Here is a 21,164-nt window from a genome sequence, read left to right on the forward strand (position 1 = left end):
CTCTCGTTACTTAACGACGTGCGTGTTCACAGCGCAATGATGTCATTCCCTGAATGTCAGTGCACTGCCATTAAAGGAAAACGCCACATATAACGACTCCTATATCTGCAAATTTACCATTCACGAATAACTATCCAATACCATTATTACTGTCATTCGTTTTTAGTGTAAATAGTCAAGTGTGTGCATACTCCTGCATTAATAATGAGATAATTATGTAGTACTACTACTAATTATGCAAGAGTTTTTTTGTTTTTTTTTAAATCCCTGGTTATGTCCCTGCACAGTTTTTCACTTTGCCATTATTCTTGTTCCTACCTTCCATGTGTTAAAATCTGATGCCAAAGGGCGTTTCTTGAATCCAATCGTTTTCAATTCAGTTTTATTTATATAGCACCAAAACACCAGTTGCCTCAAGGAACCTTGTATTGTAAGGTAAAGAACCTAAAATAATACAGAGAAAACTCAACAGTCAGACTTTAGCGCAAGCGCTTGGTGACAATTTTAACAGGAAGAAACCTCCAGGCTCCAGCAGAACCAGGCTCAGGGAGGGGTCAGCTAGGACCAGTTGGGAAAGAGAGAGAGAGTGAGCTCATCCTACATACAGTCCTAATCAAAAGTTTAAGACCACTTGAAAAATGGCAAAAAAAAAAATCCTATTTTGCATGGTGGGATCTTAACAAGGTTCCAAGTAGAGCTTCAACATGCAACAAGAAGAATTGGAGATGAGACAAAAAAAAAATTTGAGCATGCAATTTATTGAAAACAACCCTTAAATGGAAACAGGCTGCTTTACAGCTGATCTTTAGGACCACACCACCAAAAAAACCTGTAAACCCTCCCAAAACAGAAATCAAGTTCCCTACATGAACTCAGTAATGAGTAGCTCCACTGTTATTGTTGATCACTTCAAAAATTTGTTGCAGCATGCTTGATGCAAGCATTTCCATGAAGTGAGTGGGAACATTTCTGCAAGTGGTGAAGATGGTCACAGGAAGATGGTCTGGAACTGTTGTACACTTTTGTAAACTTCCCTTGCCATTGATCTGAAAAGGTTCTCAATTGGATTTAGATCAGGCGATCACGCAGGATGGTCCAAAAGAGTGATGTTATTCTCCTGGAAGAAGTCCCTCGTCCTGCAGGCATTGTCTACTGTAGCATTGTCCTGTTGAAAAACCCAGTCATTACCACACAGACGAGGGCCCTTAGTCATGAGGGATGCTCTCTGCAACATCTGGACATAGCCAGTGGCTGTTTGACGTAGTAGGCCGTTTTGAGTAGTGGGATCTACTTGTCATGCCAGTAACGTTGGAAACAATCAGGGCCATCAAGGTTACATTTTTTCTCATCAGAGAATAAAGCTTTCTTCCACCTTTCAATGTCCCATGTTTGGTGCTCTCTTGGAAAGTCCAAACAGTAAGTTCTGTGGCGTTCAAGGAGACAAGGCCATTGAAGACGTTTTTTGTTTTTAAAGCCCTTCAGTGTCAAATGCCATCCGATGGTTAAGGTGCTGCAGTCGGCACCAGTAACGGCCTTCATTTGGGTAGAAGATCGGCCTATGTCTTCACGGACAGCCAATTGGATTCTCCAGCTCAGTGCTGGTGAAATTTTTTGGGGTCTTCCACTTGAGTTTTTTGTTCCATAACCCTCAAGATCATTTAAGAAATTCCAATGACTGTCTTACTGCGTCCCACCTCACCAGCGATGGTGTGCTGCGAGAGACCCCGTTTATGAGGTTCAACAACCCAACCACGTTTAAAAAGGGAAATATTTTGCCTTTTCTGTCAGATTGTCATGACAGTGTGCCTACCTGACAGAAAATTACAATGAAGCCACATGTTTGCACAGATTTGTCTCTTTAAAGGCATGTGGTCTTAAACTTTTGATCAGCTGTAATCAGCCTGTTTGTTTCCGTGTTGTTTTCAATAAATTGCATGCTCAAAACAATGTTTTGTCTCACTCCCAATTCTTCTTGTTGCATGTTGAAGCTCTACTTGGAACCTTGTTAAGATCCAACCATGCAAAACATGATTTTTTTTTGGCCATTTTTCCAAGTGGTCTTAAATTTTGATCGGGACTATATGCAAGGGCACTTGAAAATTATATCAAGCCATAAAATTTAAGGTGTATAATAAAGGTTACATGGACAACCTCATACAGGTTTAACACAGGATGAACCCATAAAGGTTATCAGTGTGGGTAAATAATTTCATTCAGTAAGCACTGGCTTACCAGAGACTGACGCAAGTGTTAAATAGGATTGGTTTGTCAATAGTGATGAGAGGGTGACTGACATGTGGTCCATACACCTTTTTTCTTTAGTCATGATCACCTGCTGAGCCAAGTGTGGATTACAGCAGACAGACACCTGAATTCACACACACAAATGACATAACAAAGAAGAAGAACAAGTTTAGAAGCCAATACTTTCATCTTTATTAATCTTGTTCTCATTTTGTTTAAATAAATTTTTTTTATTTTTTATTTGTAAAATCTCAAAACGAAAACACTGAACAGGAGTGTTAAAGCCTGTCTTAATTTAAAACGAATACACAACAACAGAACATTAAAAACGTACGGTAACGCTTACTCTGCATCTGTAAACAACCCATCCCACCCCTCCCTCCCGCTCTACACAGTTTGATAAGATTTTGGCATGTCCATCTTTTTTTCTCGACGCGTATGCCTTCAGCTCTTTGTGTCATCAAAATGTTCTTTTTTTATTATTGCAGGTCGGACAATAAAAAAAGACAAGTCTGCTTTTAAAAAAAAGAAAAAACAACTTCAAATGAGAGAGAAAAGCATTAGTGCGAATATTTCTTAACACACAGTCAGCAGTATACTGAATGCACTCAAAAACATTTTTGTATAGACCTTCTGTATAAGTAAGCAGCCTTGCCCACATTATGACAGGCATTAACATGCACACACATCATCCTCACATTCACGCACACGCGCACTCACGCATGACAACTGCGGTGGTTTAATCCACTTACTTGGTCTCAGTCTCACTCACGCTCAGTGTGTACGACACTACGCGTGCACACAGTATCAACACATGGAGAAATGCATCATAGCCTCAAACTGCCTGCAATTTAACATTTATCACTGCAACAGTAACAACCATGTTCAAGAGAGAATAACAGAGAAAAAGAGTGCGTGAGATACAACAGTAGGAGGTCAGCATTTTGAAAACAGAACAATGACATTTCAGTATTTTCACTGTTTAAAAATTAAAACCATACAAACAAAAACAAAACAGAAAACAAACTTAACATACACAGTAAGATACAGTTCTGCTGTCAATCAGAGCTGTTTGCATGGGTTTGAATTCGATCTCCATCTTTAAGGGGATGTGAATACAAACTGCACTTTAAACCTCACATCATGTAGTAGTTTTAAGTTCTCTTTTACGATGAAAGTAATGCTGTTTACAGTGCCTATCTGTCTGAAGGCTTCTCTGTATTTGGTGTGTGCATGTGTATGTAAATCTGCTGAAAAGTCACCTATTTACTAAGCACATTGCAATCCAGTCAAGTCTTTCAGACCAACTGACTTTTCATTCTTTTTTTTTTTTTTTTTCAGGATTCAAGTCTAAGCAGTTGAAATCTTCATCTGTGGAAAAAAAGGCTGTATACACATCTAACAGTCCCTGCATTTGTTTTATATAATAGCTTAAGTCTGGCCACGAGAATGTGTGTAAGCATGTCTCACATTTCTGCTTTGTGTGTGCACATAAATTTGCATACTACGTATACGTATGCACACGTGTGTATATGTGTAGTACATTTATATGCATACCATGTAATGCGTGTATGTATGTGTATATGTGTGTGTGCGCGTGTGCCATAGTAAGTACATATGAATCCCAGTGTATGCTGTATCAGTGTGTCCAAACCTACACGTACAAATGGAAGCGGGGGGGGGGGAATCCTCAGATGGAATCGGTTCCTCCCCCCAGTAGGTCGCCAGGCAACAATCCAGCAGGGCTGTCCATTTGGTGCCTTTCCTCCATCTGCGGTGCCCCCCACAGGCTGCTGCTGGGGTATCCTGCAGTCATGCCTCCCCAAAGCCCAGACCTCCCAGACTCTACTCCCCCGACGCCTCCTCCCTCCCCAGCCCCGTTGGTGCTCCACTGGGAAAATATCCCCAGCCCGGGTCCTTGGGCTGAGGAGCTCTCTGAAGAACTACCTGTACCATCAAGACTCTGCCAGCCAGAGCCAGAGGACCTAACTCCAGCTAGAACTGCTGCTCCACTCTCTCCTCCACTGCCATTTCCGTTTCCACCTGAAGTTGCCCCCACAGCTGCCCGCTCGCTCCCCGGAGAACTTCCTCCACTGCTGGCCACCACAGTTGTGCCTGTTCCGGATGAACCCTGTGCCCCACCGGTCGCTGCCCCTCCTGAGCTGGCTCCCTCTGCCCCTCCGGCCTGGGAATGTGCAACATAGCGAGCAACCTCTTCTTCGCTCACAAACTCCGCCAGGATCGTGGTGTTGCCCAGGACACACCTGTTTAAGAAAATTATAAGACAAGGTTCTTCAGGTCAGTATGTGCAGAATTACCGTTTGCTTCACGCGGAGCAGTGAGGGTATAGGTAAACTTACATGTGCAGTGCACCCTGGGCCTTGGCTGCTTCCTGCCGGGTGCTGTAACGAATCAGAGCACTGCCCTGGGTCAGGCCAAGGTGGAAGGTCAGCAGGGGGCCATGCTGCATACAGATAGTCCTCAGCGTGGAGCCATCAATCTACAGGGAAGAGGGAATAATTGTATAGATACCGTATAGGATTAGACTCTGGAGGGTGTTTGTCATATTTAGAAGGACCAATTTTGGTGAAAAATCTGTTACTGTGAAGAGACTCTTGATTTCTGAGGAACCCAAACATAACGCAAGACTTTTGATTAGAAAAGATTACTGATAGTCACTTTGTTGCAATGGTAGAGGTAAAAGTAAGGAGCGAGGAGTTATATTACATCGACCAATGTCCTCAGCAGAACGCGTGGATGTGTGATGTAACGTTCATAGGGCAATTATCCACTATCTTGAGTGATCACTTATCGGGCCAGAGAAAGGTCAGGTAAGGAGGCCACACAACAATGATTATGTACATGAAAAACTGTGCACTAATAAATAATGTGAGTGGTAAGGTGTGGCTTTATGACATGTAATAAAGTTACATTTACAGTAAGATCTTCAAGTTGTGCAAGCCTGCACGGGAGATTCTAACAAGAACAAACTTGGTCTTACTCTGGAAAACACTTTAATTTCTATGATTTTCACAGAGGAAGTCGTGGAAGTGTCATTTATACAAGCTCTAATTGCTTAAATGGCTCATCCAACTTGGCAATCAAATTACAGCTGGGTCATTCATGGGTCCGTGTAATTTGCATAGGACAGAGTGAAGGGGAATGCAAATGAATGAGAAAAGCAGTTTAAAGTGCCTAAACCCTGACCGATCTGTACATGTAGCTGTTAATATGGTCTAAGTATTTATGGCCATGATCAATTCTGTTGTGTCAAAGAGGTTTAACCCGTGAACACATGAAGTACTTAAGAAAATCGATTTTTAAAACTGAGGCCTTCAATGAACCATTCGAGGTAAAAACAAAAAACACTTTAAATAATTTGAATCGCATCTATAATTTTATCATAGCGTACATTATTCCTCATGACTATTTTATACTACACAAAGTCAATTGTGCACATTTTCATGTTGCATATGTAAACAGCTATGGTTTAGATACCTGCCTAATGAGACAAAGATCCCTGGTTTGAACCCAGGAGACAAATCCCACTGGGATCATTGTCAAGAGTGTTATTCAGTGTTTTAAAAAAAAAAAACAAACAAAAAACAAAAAACAAAACCCTTGCCAAATCAAACAGACACCTGCTTTTAAATAAGGGAAGAGCTGAAAGTAGCTACACTGGCTTTGGGTATAGTACTGTATAGCTTCCAGGTTTCTTTTCTTACCAAACAAGTCTATACACTTCGTTTTTTTTGTTGTTTTTTTTTAAACAACCTATTCCTTCATCAACTCTCAAAACAAGTCTCAAATTAACAGGACCCTTTGTTGTGCCACTTACTGTTGCACTCGTTTCTCTTCTTTGTTGTCTGCTTCACTGTGCACCTTTAAAGGTTGTGCAAAGATCACATTCATTTTATTAAACCGGATGATATAGTTCTGATACTGATGGCAGGGAAAGCTCGTCCTGGTCTGACCACCAGCAGCAGCAGCAGCACCTCTCTGCCTGTTAACGCCTTTATTGCAAAGCCAGAAGAAGAATAAGGGGCGAACAAAGTAATGGCACAGTTACTCTCCTTTTGGAATATGTAATAAAAACCACAAATATATAAATTACACAAATTTTTTTATATTAGAGTGTGATTATTACTGAATCATCATAATAAATTTTCCATGTGACTGCTTCACTGATTTTTAAGGTTTTCCAGCTGTAGCTTGATCGGGGGGGGGGGGGGTGTTCATTAATGCCATCACAAATCCCCCCCCCCTCCTCCCCTTTAAATTCCTTCTCTTATGTTTCACAAGAAAAGCTCATCCAAATTCCTTCAAGCTATTAAATTGTCGATCATTATTTTTTCACATAATTATATGAATGACGTGGCGATCATCAAACAAATGCATGAAGTGTGAGACACACTGCTCATACAACACGGTCCTGTTACGATTTTACATCACCCTTTCGCACAAGTTCAGTTTCTGAAGATGGCAATAACTGCCTTGTTTAGTCGTTTCTCAGTGTTTGCTTCTCCTCCTCCTTACCTGAGGGGTCAGGTTGCTCAACAGCAACCAACAGCTGCCTCTGGAGGCTGCACCATCACTCCAAGCTGAGCCTATAAATTAGGGATAAAATGACAAATGTAAGATTTCTTTATTTACACTGACTTCATCCTCTACATCATAAACAGTTAAGCTGTAAACTATGAAGTAAGGTCCCTGTAGAGGTACCTTGCCCAAATCTTGACTCTTGATTAATCCCACCCCCTCCCCAGCTCCGGGCTAACCGAGGGCCACCAGTACCCCATGGCGAGGGTGAGGCTTGCTTCTGATTGGTTAGGCCAGGAGGGGGGCGTGGCAGCTGGGAGCTGTTGCGACTGGTCTTCCACAACTTGTTCTGTCCAATGGGCTCTGGAGGCCAGCTGGGCTTGTAATCAGAGTACTTTCCTAAGAAGGAAAAGGTGAGTGGAAGAAAGAGGCATAAAAAAAAAAAAAAAAAAAAAAAGAACTCTTAACTTGTAAAACACAGTGCTAACACATGACAGAAACAATATAATGAAGCTAATAAGTCAAAATGTAAATACAGTTTAACAATATCCACCAATCAAAAACCCACCTGTGCTGTGTGCATTGCTGAGGGGGCTGTCTGAGGCACTGTAGGGCCAGGCACCAGGTGAAGGCAGCGAGGTGTTGAGAGAAGGATTTGGCCCTACAAAACATTACAATATTATCTAAACACCACTACACTTCTGAAAAGTTTATACACAAAGGCCATCGCCACCCTGAATGCTGTGACTTTGTCATTGCCAAATCATTGTCTTTCATTTTATATTTAAAGCATAGTCTACCACCTCAAATTACCACCTTTGTGTGAGAGAATTTTTATTTGCTTATTTTCTCCATTTTTTTCCTCTCATCTCTTCTACTATTAGTAGTTTTTCCTATTTTATACTATACAGGGTGAGACACTGTTTAAAGCACTAGTGCAGCTTTTTTTGTTGTATATGACAAATGCAGAACTAGGAACCTTAGGGGATGCAGCCACTATAACTTATACTGATTAAGAAAAAGCAGCAATATGCTTAAAATTGCTTTATCCGGTCCTGAGCTTGGCATAGCAGACAACTGTAGGCTACAAGAGAAACAGACAAAATAAAAATGTCATTTTCAGATCAGAGTCCCTGTTTTCTGGGATTTTTTGTTTTTAGTTGGTAGAAATCTGTGAAAGAGAGCCAAACTAACAGCTCTGTAGTAAGAACTAACACAAAAGAAATGCCTGCCATATAAAATAATCACCAGCTGACAGCTATAACAGTAAGTGGTGAAAAGATTTAGTACTTAGCCTTAATCCTCGTAGGGATGAGCTGCAGCCTTCAAAGGGGAACTTAGATTGTAATGCAGTCTATTAACAACTGCACCTTTAGTGATATAGCAGATTAGACGGCAGAATTTCAGATTCATGTTCATTCTCAAAATGACTAATCATTAGCACAGTGAGTCCCTGTAATCTATTCTGGGCTTTATTTGGGACAGAAGCAGAGTTCTTGTAATACAAATCATAATACCAGAGTCAAAACCAACACCTATGCTCGTCAAAACTTCAAATACCTATGTTGTCTCGCAGTAACTGGTGGTCAGAGTCGTTGAGGCTTGGGGATCCTGGGGAGCCAAGGACACTACCAGGGGTCATATAGGGATCAGACTCTGGGTCTCCACTGTTCTGTATGCCCTTCCAGGGCACACCGGGCTGGAATTCTGTAATTACGGAGGAAATACAACAAAAAACAAAACCCCGATTAACAAATATGCCGTGCAAAACAGTCCAACTTAATAACCGTGTGCCTGCAGGGTTTGTTAACTATGCTGGCTCCAAGGCTTCAACTTAAGTACTACACATACTGGATGTCCCCAGCATTAGAAGCAAATTATTTATTTTAGTTATTAAGATGAAAAACAGCTGTTTTGGTAAGTAGCAGACAAAAAAAAAAACAAAAAAAAAAAACAGAAAAAAAACCACTCACCTGGAGGCCAGCTTGATGTGGCAGATTTGTTCCCCATTTTACTACCAGGGGTCCGGTGCCAGCTGTCTGCAGAGCCCTGAGGGGGAATCCCCAAACCATCACTTCCCAGCATTTCATACTGGGAGTAAGGAGACCCTCCTCTAACCTTTACAGCACTGGGTAAAGGGCCTTTAAAAATGGGACATGACAGAGAAAGGAGGTCAGACAGACTGACATGAATATGTTTCGCAACATTTTGGTTCACAGCGGCTCATTCAGATACACTGTGAACAAAGATGATTACCAGACCAGTTGCTGACCATCTGTTTACCTACCGTTCTTGTGAATGGTTGAGTCGGGGGGAGAGGGAGCTGGCGAGTGTCCCTCCATCATCCATTTAAAGCGGGACTGCTGTCCTCCTAGATCCTTCATCCCTCCCATCATGGGACCGAGCTCCAGTCCTGACAGGTTACTTCCAGGAGTAAGCCCTGGCAAGATGGAAAAAAAAAAAAAGTGTCAGCTTTAATGCGCACATAATATTTTGATAGTCAGAGCCTTGAGCTTTCAGCATTTCTTCTTCACTCAATATTTACACACCACTCTGCATTTAACCATTGTTATTATTAATCTCTGGCTCTCTTCCACAGTGTGCCTTTTATCCCGTCTCCCTCTCCTCACCCACTACTGGTCACAGCAGATGGATTTGCCTTTCCAAGGCAATTGTTGGGATTTTCTGTCTATTATTGTAGGGTCTTCACCTTACAATATAAAGCGCCTTTAGGTGACTGTTGTGATATTTGGTGCTATAAAAAAATTAAATAAAACTGAATATTATGCAAATCCGGGGAGCGCTGAATTTACACCTAACCACAAGCACTCACCAGAGTACATCCCTGGTGTTTTGGTGTGAAGGTCTGATAAGGTTCCCCCAATTCCAGGATGTGGAACAGGGTCTACCATGGCCTGTTTGGATAGGCCTCCTCCCAGGTGAGAGGGGGACAGTTTGGAACTCCCTCCTGGTGCTGCTCCTCCAACTCCACCCTGCTGATGCTGTCTCTGTTGCTGCAGAATAGCCATAATCCTCGCCAGCTGACAAGATGAAATTTAAAAAAGTACAGTTGAATAGTCACCACTAATCTATATTTATATTACATAGTTTCACATATTCTAGTCTGACGTGACTGAAGCAAACACTAGTGTCACATCTGTCACCAAAGGTTAAAAATAAAGTGATGGTTCTGAACTACACCTCAGCTAATTAGCCTAACAGAACTTCTGAGTATTTCTGACCACATTTTACAGAGTACTATTTATAGTGTTGTTACTGCTCTGATGGCATTTTATTGGCATGCACGCTCACCTGCTGTGGGTCTGGCTGCTGCCTGAGAGGCTGAGGCTGAGGGAACTTCCTCTGGTTCTGCAGAAACTGCTGCTGCTGCTGTTGCTGCTGCTGCTGTTGTAGCAGGAACTGACAAGCCTGTGTGTTGGCGGACAAACAAAACAAAACACAGCTGTTTTCACAAACATTTTAATCCATTACAAAGTGACATTATTTAGTCTACATCTTCTGCTTCGACATCAATGTTTTCCACTATAAACTAATAAGAAAAACTACTGACAATCAATCGATGACGTATCATTCAGGCACTTACCAGATGGAACTGCTGCATTGGGGGGTAAATGTTGCTGAGCATTGCTAGCTGCTGTGGGGAAATCTGGGGAGGGAACACGCCTCCGCCAACCCCTCCGACACTTCCAACACCACCGACACCTCCTACTCCTCCAACTACACCACCCACACTTCCACCAGGAGAGGGCATCTGCTTCAGCATAGGACCCGGCACCTGCAAGCCACAAGAATTCACAAGTATATGGGTGCTGAAAGACACTCCAGGCAAAGCACGTTATGAGAAACAGGGACACTCTATCAATAAGCCCTGTCAGGTTTCCAGCAGTGCAGGATAAGCTGGAGCATCGAAACCAAACGCAAGAAATGTATGAAAGCCCTGTCAAAAACTGATATTCAGTTTAAAAACATTTCAAATTGGTGTCACATTTACATGAGGCAGATTATGTGCCTGTATCACATGTGCTAGTGCATACTGCAGTGACTCTGCACGCTGTAGGCAGGCAGCTTCTAGTTCGATAAAACTGAAATTTTTATAGTCTGTGATTGCAGAATATGACTAAATATTAGTTGGCGACTAGAGCAGGGCGATATGGCCAAAAATATTTATCACGATATATATTTGAAAATTTGCGATAACGATATAACCGACGATATAATTGATGCGAGACAAAATACAACTCCACAACATTACTAGCGCAAAAAGACAACCTTCCATTTATTTTCACTTAAACAAGCTGGTTTTTATGTACATTAAAGCTTTATAAAAATGTAACAGTGCAAATGCAAATTCCTTGCTGAAAGTTTAACCAAAAGGCATTTCCAGTAGAAATGGGCTGACATATCCTGAGCATAACCATGTATAATATCCACTGAAGTTAAAAAGAGGTGCTTTGCAACATTAAACTGCAGTGTGCAGTACGTATTTTTCGGACCATAAGGTGCACGGGATTATAAGGCACATTAAGCGAAACAAAGCAGTCAGATAAATCAAACTTTATTAAACTCATTCTTCTTGCTTCCTCCACTTCTGTACCATTGATTCATTAATGTTGAATTCTCTGGCAGCGGCTCTATTCCCATGTTGTTGCAGTATATTAATGACTAACCTCGTATTGTGGATGGATTAGCTCAGTTGTTCTCCTGACTGAAGTTTGGTCCGTTTACAGTATCCTGCCATGCGATTGCATTTGTCTCTAACCATGAAGAACCTTCACGTTAACTTTTATAAGTGGAAAAGTGTTAGTGTTCGTCCTCCAGCTTCACTGTTTATGTTATGCTAACATAGCTGTGTCGCTAGCGATCACGTAGCACATCATTATATACCAGCTAGCCCAACTTCAGTAACCCTACAAACGTCACTGCTGTTTAGTTTCCTGTCTTCATTTATGTTGGAAGTGATAGCAGAGCTGTACGTTTGATTTTTTTCAGAAATCTCTCCGTCAGAACATGCTATATCATGCTTAGGTAACTAGCGAAACTAGCGAGCTAACTTCCGCTAGCTTCCTGCTAACTTCTAACTCCGTTAAATGTAATAACTTTTGTTTTCATGGATGCCTGGAAGTTAAACTTTATAGTTACACCTGGTAAAGCAGCAATGCTGATCGTTTTATTAAAGATGAAAGAATTTAGACAGTTTTTAACTCTAAGTGATGCTGCAGTGTTGTTTGACCTGAAGAATTACGGAGTTTAGGACCCAGATTACTCCCAGATTTAAGAGCATCTTAGTCCGACAAATATGACAATAACAACGGCCGCTTGCATGTTCTGCAAAAAAATGTGCTTTGTTGTGTATCTGACGGACAAACACCAAACCAGTTCCACATCACTGAAGTTGCACCATTTTTACAAACCAATTCTGGTTCATCTGTTTCACTCAACAATCGGCCATGTGCGTATGAAAACAAAGGCACTGCGCATGCGCGTTTTACTCCCATTCTATCGCGATATTTCATTTTCCTATCGTTGCCTAACATTATACCGGTATTACCGTGAACGGTATAATATGGCCCAGCCCTATTGGCGACGCCATTATAATTACTTTAATAAGTGGTGGGAGTAGTCAGTAAAATAACTAAGCTAAAGTTTAATTAGTTGTTAAAAATAATATAATTATATTATATATAATTTAATATTAACTAACCAACTGTAATGCTATAATTTGTTTATGTCATGTATAGTGAAAATCAATTGTTTTCTTTACTTAATGTCACGTACAGGTTTCAGTTACCTTCATAAAATTGGCACAAAGTTTAATGGACTATGTTATTATATATATTTAATAATTATGTATAAACTCTTCTCAAAAAACTTGTGAGACCACCAGATGTGTGAGGTTAGCTGACCTTGATGACCCATTGCTCTGCATTTGTATAAGATATCCAATATACCAAAAAAACCAAACCAAACCTTGTACAAACAGCTTCATCATAATTAATAACAACAGGAAACAAACCTGAGCAGACAGGAACGGATGAGGCACTTGTGCACGTAACCCCTGGGAGGGGTTCATCGAATGCATGCCAGGCTGGTGCATCCCTCGAGGCTGAGACATCCCTCCACCACCACTGACAAACACTCCGTGGCCACCCATCTGGAACAGAATAGAAACAATTTACAACTAAAGCCAGGGCTCTCGAAGTGTGGCCAGTGGAGGCCCTTGGTAACATTCTGTGCAGTCCCTGAGCACAGCAAGAGAAAACGAAGCATCCACAATTCATATCATCCTATCTTTAAAAGGAAAGGAGCATTTCTCTTCAATTTCAGCTCCATGGTTCTACCTGCCATAATTGATTAAATCTACATAGCACTGATAAAGCTTGCCAAAGTGTAGAAGTGCCACTTTACATCTAAAAACTTTCCAGCTTCCTTAACCCTTTAAGACCTACCATAGAACCAAGTCCGCCAGAGCTTATATTATATTTTTACATGCTGTGGAGCCATTTTTGGGAGCATTTCAAGTTGATATACATCAATACAACCATTATAGCCCAGATTTTAATAATATGTATTCATTAAGTGCATAGTAATTACATAAATTGCAAAAAAGTGCAATAAACTACAAAAAAATTGAAAATCGTTTTTGCTTTTTTAACATATATTTGTAGTTAGAGAAATTTAAGAGGCTTATCCCTCAAAACTGTAAATACAAAAAAGTTGCACAAAATAGTTTCCCACCACAGGAAATTTATTTTAAGTGTCTTCATAGTTTTATTTTTGAAATACACCAATTTATGCAGGAAAAACGAAAATAAATATTATACTGCAAATTTGCAAAAAAGCAGCATATGCATCAAAATAAACTATTTCCAGCAGTGCAATATGAGTCCTAAGCATCCCAGAAACGACACAGAAAGTCATAAAGTCAAAGATAACTTTTAAAAAGACCAGTATAGGCCCTGAGGCCCTGATGGTAAAAAAGACTACATTTCCGCGAAAATGACGTCACTTCCGGTTTCGGGCAGGTAATGGCGGAAATGCAAAAGTTCGCGCTGACGTCTATTCCAACGTAGGAAGTGTTATGAACAGCTGATCGGATCGGCAAAGCGTGTTTCTGGAATATTATGTTTTTGTTCCTGCAAGCGCTTTTTATGCAGTTTTTGCAAAGCTTTATGTGGAAGGAAACCGTGACCTAGGACAAGCTGATGGCATGAGATGTAAGTACAACTCCTCCGGTTTCATATGCAAAAAAATTTTTTGCGCTAGCTTACGTGGTTGCAGTGCTACCGGGATTTAAAAATAGTTACGCAAAACAGAGCGTGCCCGCTCCGATCGGCTCTAAAGGGTTAATTGGTCATTAAAACCCTTACTTTATTTGTGGTAATATTTTATAACACTCAGTCGATACTGTGAGTACTAAAGTTCAAATTATTCAAACTGACAGCTACCTTTGTTCTTATAATAATTAAAGACTACTTAACACTCCCAACACACCTTTTCACCATAGGGCCCCATGTCAACAGGGCCCATATCTTTGGAACTAGGCATGCGGTAACCACCTCCACCTCTTCCTCCCCTCCGCATTTCTCCATTATAGTCAGTTATTCCTCTCTTGTCTCCTTCCATTTTTTTGTCGACACCTGGATCATCCTAGAGAGAGGTAGAAAAAAGAAAAGAAAATGACCTCACTCTTTAGTAGTACAGTGATAGCACCCTCACTGATAATGTAACCATTATAACAACATTAGTGATAGAGGGGGAAACAAAATCATATCAAATCATACAGCAGCAATGGCACTAAATACATGAAAGTTATAAATCCATCCACTCTCTTCCCTTATCTAATTCAGAGTCAGGGTGGGTGGAGCCTGTCCCAGCTGTCTTAGGGCAAGAGGCGAGTTACACCCTGGACAGGTCACCAGTCTGTCGCAGGACTAACACACAGACAACCATTCGCAATCACATTCACACCTATGGGCAATTTAGAATTACCAATTAACTGAACTCCACTAATTGCATGTCTTTAGACTGTGAGAGGAGAGCTAAAAAAATGTTTTTTCTTAAATAATTATCTTATTCGTATCTTACCAGAATGCCCATATTTGAAAACTGGCGTGACACTGGGTTCATCCAACTGTCCCCTCCTCCGGCCTTTAAGGAAAAAAAATCCAAACATTACCCTTTAAGTGCTAAACAAAAATCAAAGTGTTTTGTTGCAGTACAATGAACTTCAATTTGTAGTTTATAGCCGTTTGTGTGTCCTTGAATCTTTCTTCCCCACCTTCATGTTTCCTCTTTTCCCCCCATGTGTCTGACCCCAGCCTCCAGAGTTGAAGGAAGAACTGCTTCCCTGTGAGCCTGTGCTGTTCCAGGCTCCGCCACCACCATCTTCTTCCTCATCCCAGCTTGGATGACGGGAAGCTGAAATAGAGTCTCCTTTTCCAATCCAGTTTTCAATAGACTTGGCACCTGCAGTGAAAACAAAACAGATGGTTATGATAAAAGTCAGCTGTTTCTCTATTTGGGGATTGTGGAGTTAACATTCATGAAGCCTAGTCATACTAAGAAGTGCAATGTTGCTAAATGTCTGATATGTGGTTGAGGCATCATCAACACATGAAAAACAAAATGCTGGGTTTTTTTGTTGTTTTTTTTTGTTTTAAATCCTTACCAGGTTTACCAGGGTTGGGTGAAGGATTCCCCCAGCCAGAAGCTTTACCAGGTTCATCTGGATCAACCCAACCTGATGTTGCATCTGAAGCCTGACCCCAAGCTGCCGTACCATTATCCACAGTTTGTACACCTCCTCCCCACATGCCTGCACCTTGATAAAATTAGACATTGTTGTTTAGAAGAAAGTACTACGTAAAAGAAGCTTAATCGTTTATGATTTTAATAGCAAAATGTCCATAAGGTTGTTAACAAGGCTGACACTGTGAAATAAAAGCTTTTTCTTACCCATGGCGCCATTGCCAGGAGTTGTGCTGCTGGACTGCATCCCCTGTTGTCTTCTAGGTGGTTGTTGCTGCTGCATGGATGGTGGTGGGGCCTGCTGACTGTGGCTCTGGCCTGGAATTGCACTGTTCTTGTCCCACAAGTTCACGTTCTTGGTGTTGTAGCGGTTTGGGTCTCCCCAGGCTGATGTGCCATCGTCGATTTCCATTTTGCGGCTGATGGACTGAGGGGAGGGCTCTTCCCAGCCGCTGGGTTCTAGGGTGTCACTACTGCCACCTCCGGAGATTTGGGGAATCGGGCCAGAGGTCCAGCCTGAACTTTGGTTCTGATTCTTGGAAGGTGGACCTCCACCTCCAACATTTGGCCGGCTGTTCCACCCTCCTTGTATGGGACCTCCTGGTGGTTGCTGACCCTGTGATTGGTGCTGCTGCTGATTTGGGGCTTTCATTGGTGTCGCTTGGCTGTTTGGTATCTGTGCTGCTGCTGTATGGGGCTTTGTACTCCCCCAGTCCGGGTGGGATTTGACGCCACCCCCATCTCCCCATCCTCCTCGCTGAGACCCTCCTTCATCCGATGCACCCCAGGAAGATCCCTCATCAGAGTTGCTCCCACCTCTACTCCTCCCATCTCCCCACCCACCTCCAGGTGTAGAATCTCTCTGTCTCCAGTCTCCTCCCCCCCAACCACTTGTCTCCCCTCTTCCACCTCCTTTCCACCCCCCTTTTCCTTTATTTTCTGGACCATCTTTCCACCCACTACCCTGTTCTCCTATGTCTCTCCAGTTACCTCCTCTTTGATCCCCCCATTGTTGTTCTTCAGCCCCCCATGTTTTGCCCTGGCTTTCAGGTGGGAGATCACCCCAGCCTCCAGCTGCCTTCCCCTGGCTGCCCTCTAGATCTTCTTCTGGTGATCCCAGCTTCCTTATAGTGCTACTTGGCATATGAGGACCACAGGTGGACTGTGCAGCGCCACCATCCCAGCCATCCCTTACTGTAGAGTTCAGGCTGGTTTCATGGCTGCCACCAGATGTATCATTAGTTACTGAACCAGTGTTAGATGGGTACCTAGGACTGCGAGTAGTGGTAGTGTTCATGGTTGCTGATGAAAACGCAGAGGAAGATGATGTGTTTCTTTCATTTCTGTTTCCGACTCCTGATGAGGTGTCCAGGTCCCAGGCCACATTCTGTCGAATCTGGGTCTGCCCCCAGCCCGTGTTTGACAGAACCTTGGGGTCCAGGTCAGGCCGATTGAGCAAGCTAAGTAAGGCCACTTCAGCATTGGAGGTCTGATGGGAGTGGTGGTGCCCAGATGAGGAATGCTCTTGTTTCTGTTCGCTACCACTCCCTCCTCCACCACTTCCAGCTATGGATCCTCCTCCACTAGAGGATGGTCCTTCACCTCCAGTGCCTCCACCCCATTCCATAACTGCCCCGTCCCCAGTATCAATCCCTTTCTGATTGTCCCAAGCTTTTGTCATAGTTGCAAACTTTGGTGAGGAAGAATCCTCCAAACTGCTGCCAACAACACCAAGGCTGCCTGCACTACTGCTGATGCTGCTCCCCTCTTCTCCTCTTCCACTGGCTATTGCTAAATTACTTGAACTTGCACTTCCTGCAGTTTCACCCCACTCTGCATCTGAACTGCTTCCTTCCCACGGTCCCTGAGATACCACTGGGGTAGTTGAACCACCACCATTTCTCCTGCCCCACCCCGTCTTGTTACCTGGGGTACCAGAGCCCCAAACATTCCCTTCCTGCCCCTGAGCTCCAGTCCCTCCTCCACCCCACCCATCTGCCTGTGAGGCCCCTGCACTGAGGTCAGTGGACACTGGGGGTATGGATCTCCAAGAAGAGCTGGCAGAGGAGGAAGACGTAGAGCCAGAAAGATTACTGCTCCCTTCTCCTTCACTAGCAGCCCCACAATCCCCCTCACTGCCACCTTCTTGATTTGGTCCTGCTTCTCGTGCCGCCCCGCCTGAACCCAGCTCCTGTCCTGGGTTTCCTAAGTGCTGCTGCTGCTGTTCTCCACTCCTGGCACCTGCAGCTGTTTCAGTGTGCTGCTGATAAAGATCAGTTTGATTCACAGATGAAAAAGTGTGAGTGGTGATGAGGGTGGTGTTGGCGGAACATGAGGAAGATGAAGTAACGGATGAGTGTAGTGGAGCACTGTCCCCAGCCGAAGTTGATGTCCCACTCTGCACCAGGGCGGGCCAAGCGGAGGGGTTCATGTCAGGGTTGAAATTGGCACCAGGGACACTGCTGCTGCTGCCACCTACAGGGCTCTCCTGAGGGCTAGGAAGAAGATGGGAGACTTTGGAATTGTAAAATGCTGCTAATCCTAGCCCCGCATCCACCTGAGATGAGGTGGGAGAGACCCATACACCACTGCCGCCACCACCACCACCACTTGACTGAACACATTCGTTTAGTGAGGAAGTGGAGGATAGAGGAGAAGAACGAGGGGGGGAAGGATTGTCCATGTTCCCTGCTCCTCCCTTCTGCTGGATGCTTATCTCACTCCATGAGGCACTACTGTTGTTGTTTCCGGGGCAGTCCTGCACCCCTCCTCCAGCCCCATCGGAACTCACTTTGGCCCCCCCTATAATGGTAGGCCAGTCCTCCAGGTCAGTCCCATCCACAAACACCTTCCCGCAGCCCTGAGAAGAGGACTGGCTGCCAGAGCCTGCCCCCCATGTGGAATTTGCATAAGTTGAAGTAGTAGTAGTAGAAGACGACGGAGCAGCGACACATAATGAGGATGAGGAGGAGTTTGGGGGTGAAGGGGAGGATGAACCCAGGTTGGAATCTACGGAAAAAAATCATGAACAACACTCAAAACTTTCAGAGTTTACTACATGTTGCTAACACTACCTGACTAATAAGAACAGTGAACGTATATCACTACTGTCATGAACAACTTTATAATGAATAAATTAATTGTAAAGGCCACTGATTGATTCTCTTCATGGCGTTATCTGTAAAAATTCACCTTAAAACAAAGTTTCTGTTCTAATGTAGGACAAGACTACTACTGGGTTACTGGACTACCTATTAAACTTGATCGTATGTTCTGAAACATTAACCCACCTGTGCCTCCAGCTGTGTTTGCATTGGGGTTATCTGCTCCCTGTGAGGGAAGAGGTGGGGCGGCCCCCCAGCCGCTGCCTCCTTCAGCCCCTCCAGAGCCCCCCTCACCTCCACCCAGCAGCATGGAGGACAGCGGTGGCTGGCCCCTCTTCAGTAGCACTTTGTGGTCCTGCTGGCAGCGAAATCTTGGTGGAACCTCGCGAGACATGTATCGCTGCTGCTGGGTGGTCTGACTTCCAGAGGGTGAGGTGGAGGGCTGTCCGTTGGCCACAGCAGTCCGCTGCTTTGCATTGTTCCCACCACCAGGAGGAACTTGGGCAGAACCCCCAGCTGCACCAGGACTGGGGGATGAGGGGGCAACAGGGCCAGGGCTGGGGGACACTGAGCCTGGGGTGACAGGTGGCTGGGAACAGGAGGGCTTGGCTGATTCTGGCACTGGCAGAGACACAAATGAGAGAAACCATCACTCTGTAGGTGCGTTACTCAATTTATGATTAGTTTAATAACATTCACTATGGGTCTAACATATATGTATGCATGTGCATAACCACATCCAACAAATTCCCTACGTCGTTACCTCATACTGAAGTTCATTACAGCATATTTAAGAAGAAGAAACAAAGTCATTAAACTGACATGTGGAATACTCAGTGATGGAGGAAGGAAGAGTGACATGAAAAACACATACCTTTGATTTTTTGTTCTGGCACCTAAAAAAGAAGAAAGAAAGAAAAGAAACTGAGATGTAAAGCAGGAGATAATTAGATTTTTTTTAATGCAAAAAAAGGTTTGCATTCATGTGACTACCTATGTCCACAGGGGACATTCCATATAAAATACCCATCTGAGAAGCTCAGATTTTTGTTCAGTACCTTAAATTTATTTATGGAAGATATGGGAGATTCTGCCACAATACTCTCAAACTTTTATGAGGTAAAGGCCCTTGAAATAAATAACTTTTGATTTTGATTTTAGAGTGTTATTTTCCAGCCTTTTTTAGTCCTCTACAATACAGGAAGCTGGCCATGTGTGCACAATAAAGCAAACTGCAATTTTATATCTGCTTCAAGTGTCACAATCTAAAGCCAAAATCTTATTTCTGGTCGACTCAACATTTTTCTATGACCAGCATTAACAAAATATATAATGGGATATAATAGCTTCACTAGCAAATATTTACCAATTCAATGTCTATGACACAAAGGAAGAAAAACAATCGTTTGGCATGCTTGGTTTTTGGGAGGGGGTTTATTTCTTTGTGTGTGTGTGTTTTTTTTAAAATCTTTTTTATCTAAACAGGGCATTTCGGCTAAACTTTCAAGAGTCATACCAATGTGTGGGATAGGCAGCTTGTCAAGTTACAGCATGTTAAAGCAATTTCAGCTCTGAAAATTTCAAATGATGTTATTAGGGCTCAAAAATCTGGCAAATAAACTGTAAATTTTATCAACTCCTGTTCAACACAAACAGTTAGTGATACAGAAACAGACTTTCTGCAAACTAGACAGAGCACAGCTTACCTTCTGAGAGGTTTCCCTTTTCTTTTTATCTTCTTTCTTCTTTTTCTTGTCTTCCATGAACTACTGTTCCCCTTCTTGATTCTCCTGTCTGAAAAGAGAAATATACATGTTCAATTATTTATCTAACTAAAGCCTCAATGAATTTGGCTTGTTGCTTAAAAAGAGAGCATACCATTGTTTCACACACATAAATTCTGGCTCGAAATTTATAACATGCCATCACGAGATCACCGCCAAATGTACTCCTACACAGTCAGTGTTGTAAGAACTGTAACGTTAACCAGAAGCAGACAGCTTGACAACAGCCCTTGGTAGTCTTGTTTCTCACTGCATAATTCATTAACCAGCAAGCAACTGCAATTCAACCAGTGGACAAACAGAGCAGCAGCCAAACAAACATGACTTTATAGTCTACGGCATTTCTGGGAAAAAAGGGAAAAAAAACTGGGATTTTTTTCAGGCAGTAAAGTAGGAAGTAAAATGGCTGCAATGACCCAAGGGGTACAAAAGAAAAAGAAATAGCGACCTGTCCACTGTTATGAAGGAGACACTTGTTTATGACCTCCTCACCATGCCAGAAGTAAACAAATGACATATGCAAACGCACAGCTCGCATCTAACAACAAAACAGATGACATTAAAATAGCAAAAACGGCCACAGAGGGAAACATAAAGGGATCCCAGCTTCTACAGAGCTGTAAATGTGACTAGGCCAAGTAATTCTGTTAGCCAAGCTGTTGATAATTAGCCCCACGACACAAGACGCTACTGAATGCTAACCCGACAAGTTACAGCCGTGACC

General features: G+C 42.9%; 1 protein-coding gene across 3 annotated transcripts in view; it reads right to left on the reverse strand.

Moving 5' to 3' along the window:
* Positions 1 to 3,556: 3,556 nt before the first annotated feature.
* Positions 3,557 to 21,164, reverse strand: part of LOC101464537 (trinucleotide repeat-containing gene 6B protein) — an 18,544-nt gene continuing 936 nt past the window's right edge. Inside the window, exons 1-21 of one of the 3 annotated variants that reach the window (XM_076882984.1) lie at positions 20,535 to 20,643; positions 20,363 to 20,450; positions 19,531 to 19,552; positions 18,843 to 19,277; positions 15,760 to 18,561; positions 15,473 to 15,625; positions 15,083 to 15,270; positions 14,890 to 14,952; positions 14,296 to 14,451; positions 12,818 to 12,955; positions 10,388 to 10,579; positions 10,096 to 10,212; positions 9,617 to 9,824; positions 9,071 to 9,223; positions 8,757 to 8,924; positions 8,344 to 8,490; positions 7,352 to 7,444; positions 6,967 to 7,182; positions 6,781 to 6,851; positions 4,605 to 4,744; positions 3,557 to 4,508 (exon numbers count right to left, since the gene is read on the reverse strand). In XM_076882984.1, coding sequence (XP_076739099.1) covers positions 3,935 to 4,508; positions 4,605 to 4,744; positions 6,781 to 6,851; positions 6,967 to 7,182; positions 7,352 to 7,444; positions 8,344 to 8,490; positions 8,757 to 8,924; positions 9,071 to 9,223; positions 9,617 to 9,824; positions 10,096 to 10,212; positions 10,388 to 10,579; positions 12,818 to 12,955; positions 14,296 to 14,451; positions 14,890 to 14,952; positions 15,083 to 15,270; positions 15,473 to 15,625; positions 15,760 to 18,561; positions 18,843 to 19,277; positions 19,531 to 19,552; positions 20,363 to 20,419 — 6,093 coding nt within the window. In that variant the 5' untranslated portion in view covers positions 20,420 to 20,450; positions 20,535 to 20,643 and the 3' untranslated portion in view covers positions 3,557 to 3,934. Of the gene's footprint in view, positions 4,509 to 4,604; positions 4,745 to 6,780; positions 6,852 to 6,966; positions 7,183 to 7,351; positions 7,445 to 8,343; positions 8,491 to 8,756; positions 8,925 to 9,070; positions 9,224 to 9,616; positions 9,825 to 10,095; positions 10,213 to 10,387; positions 10,580 to 12,817; positions 12,956 to 14,295; positions 14,452 to 14,889; positions 14,953 to 15,082; positions 15,271 to 15,472; positions 15,626 to 15,759; positions 18,562 to 18,842; positions 19,278 to 19,530; positions 19,553 to 20,362; positions 20,451 to 20,534; positions 20,644 to 21,164 lie in introns of those variants that run through there. The other 2 variants (XM_076882985.1, XM_076882983.1) reach the window with 2 other exon arrangements.

The sequence above is a fragment of the Maylandia zebra genome, linkage group LG4 (assembly GCF_041146795.1).
Source record: "Maylandia zebra isolate NMK-2024a linkage group LG4, Mzebra_GT3a, whole genome shotgun sequence".
NCBI classification, from domain to species: Eukaryota; Metazoa; Chordata; class Actinopteri; order Cichliformes; family Cichlidae; genus Maylandia; species Maylandia zebra.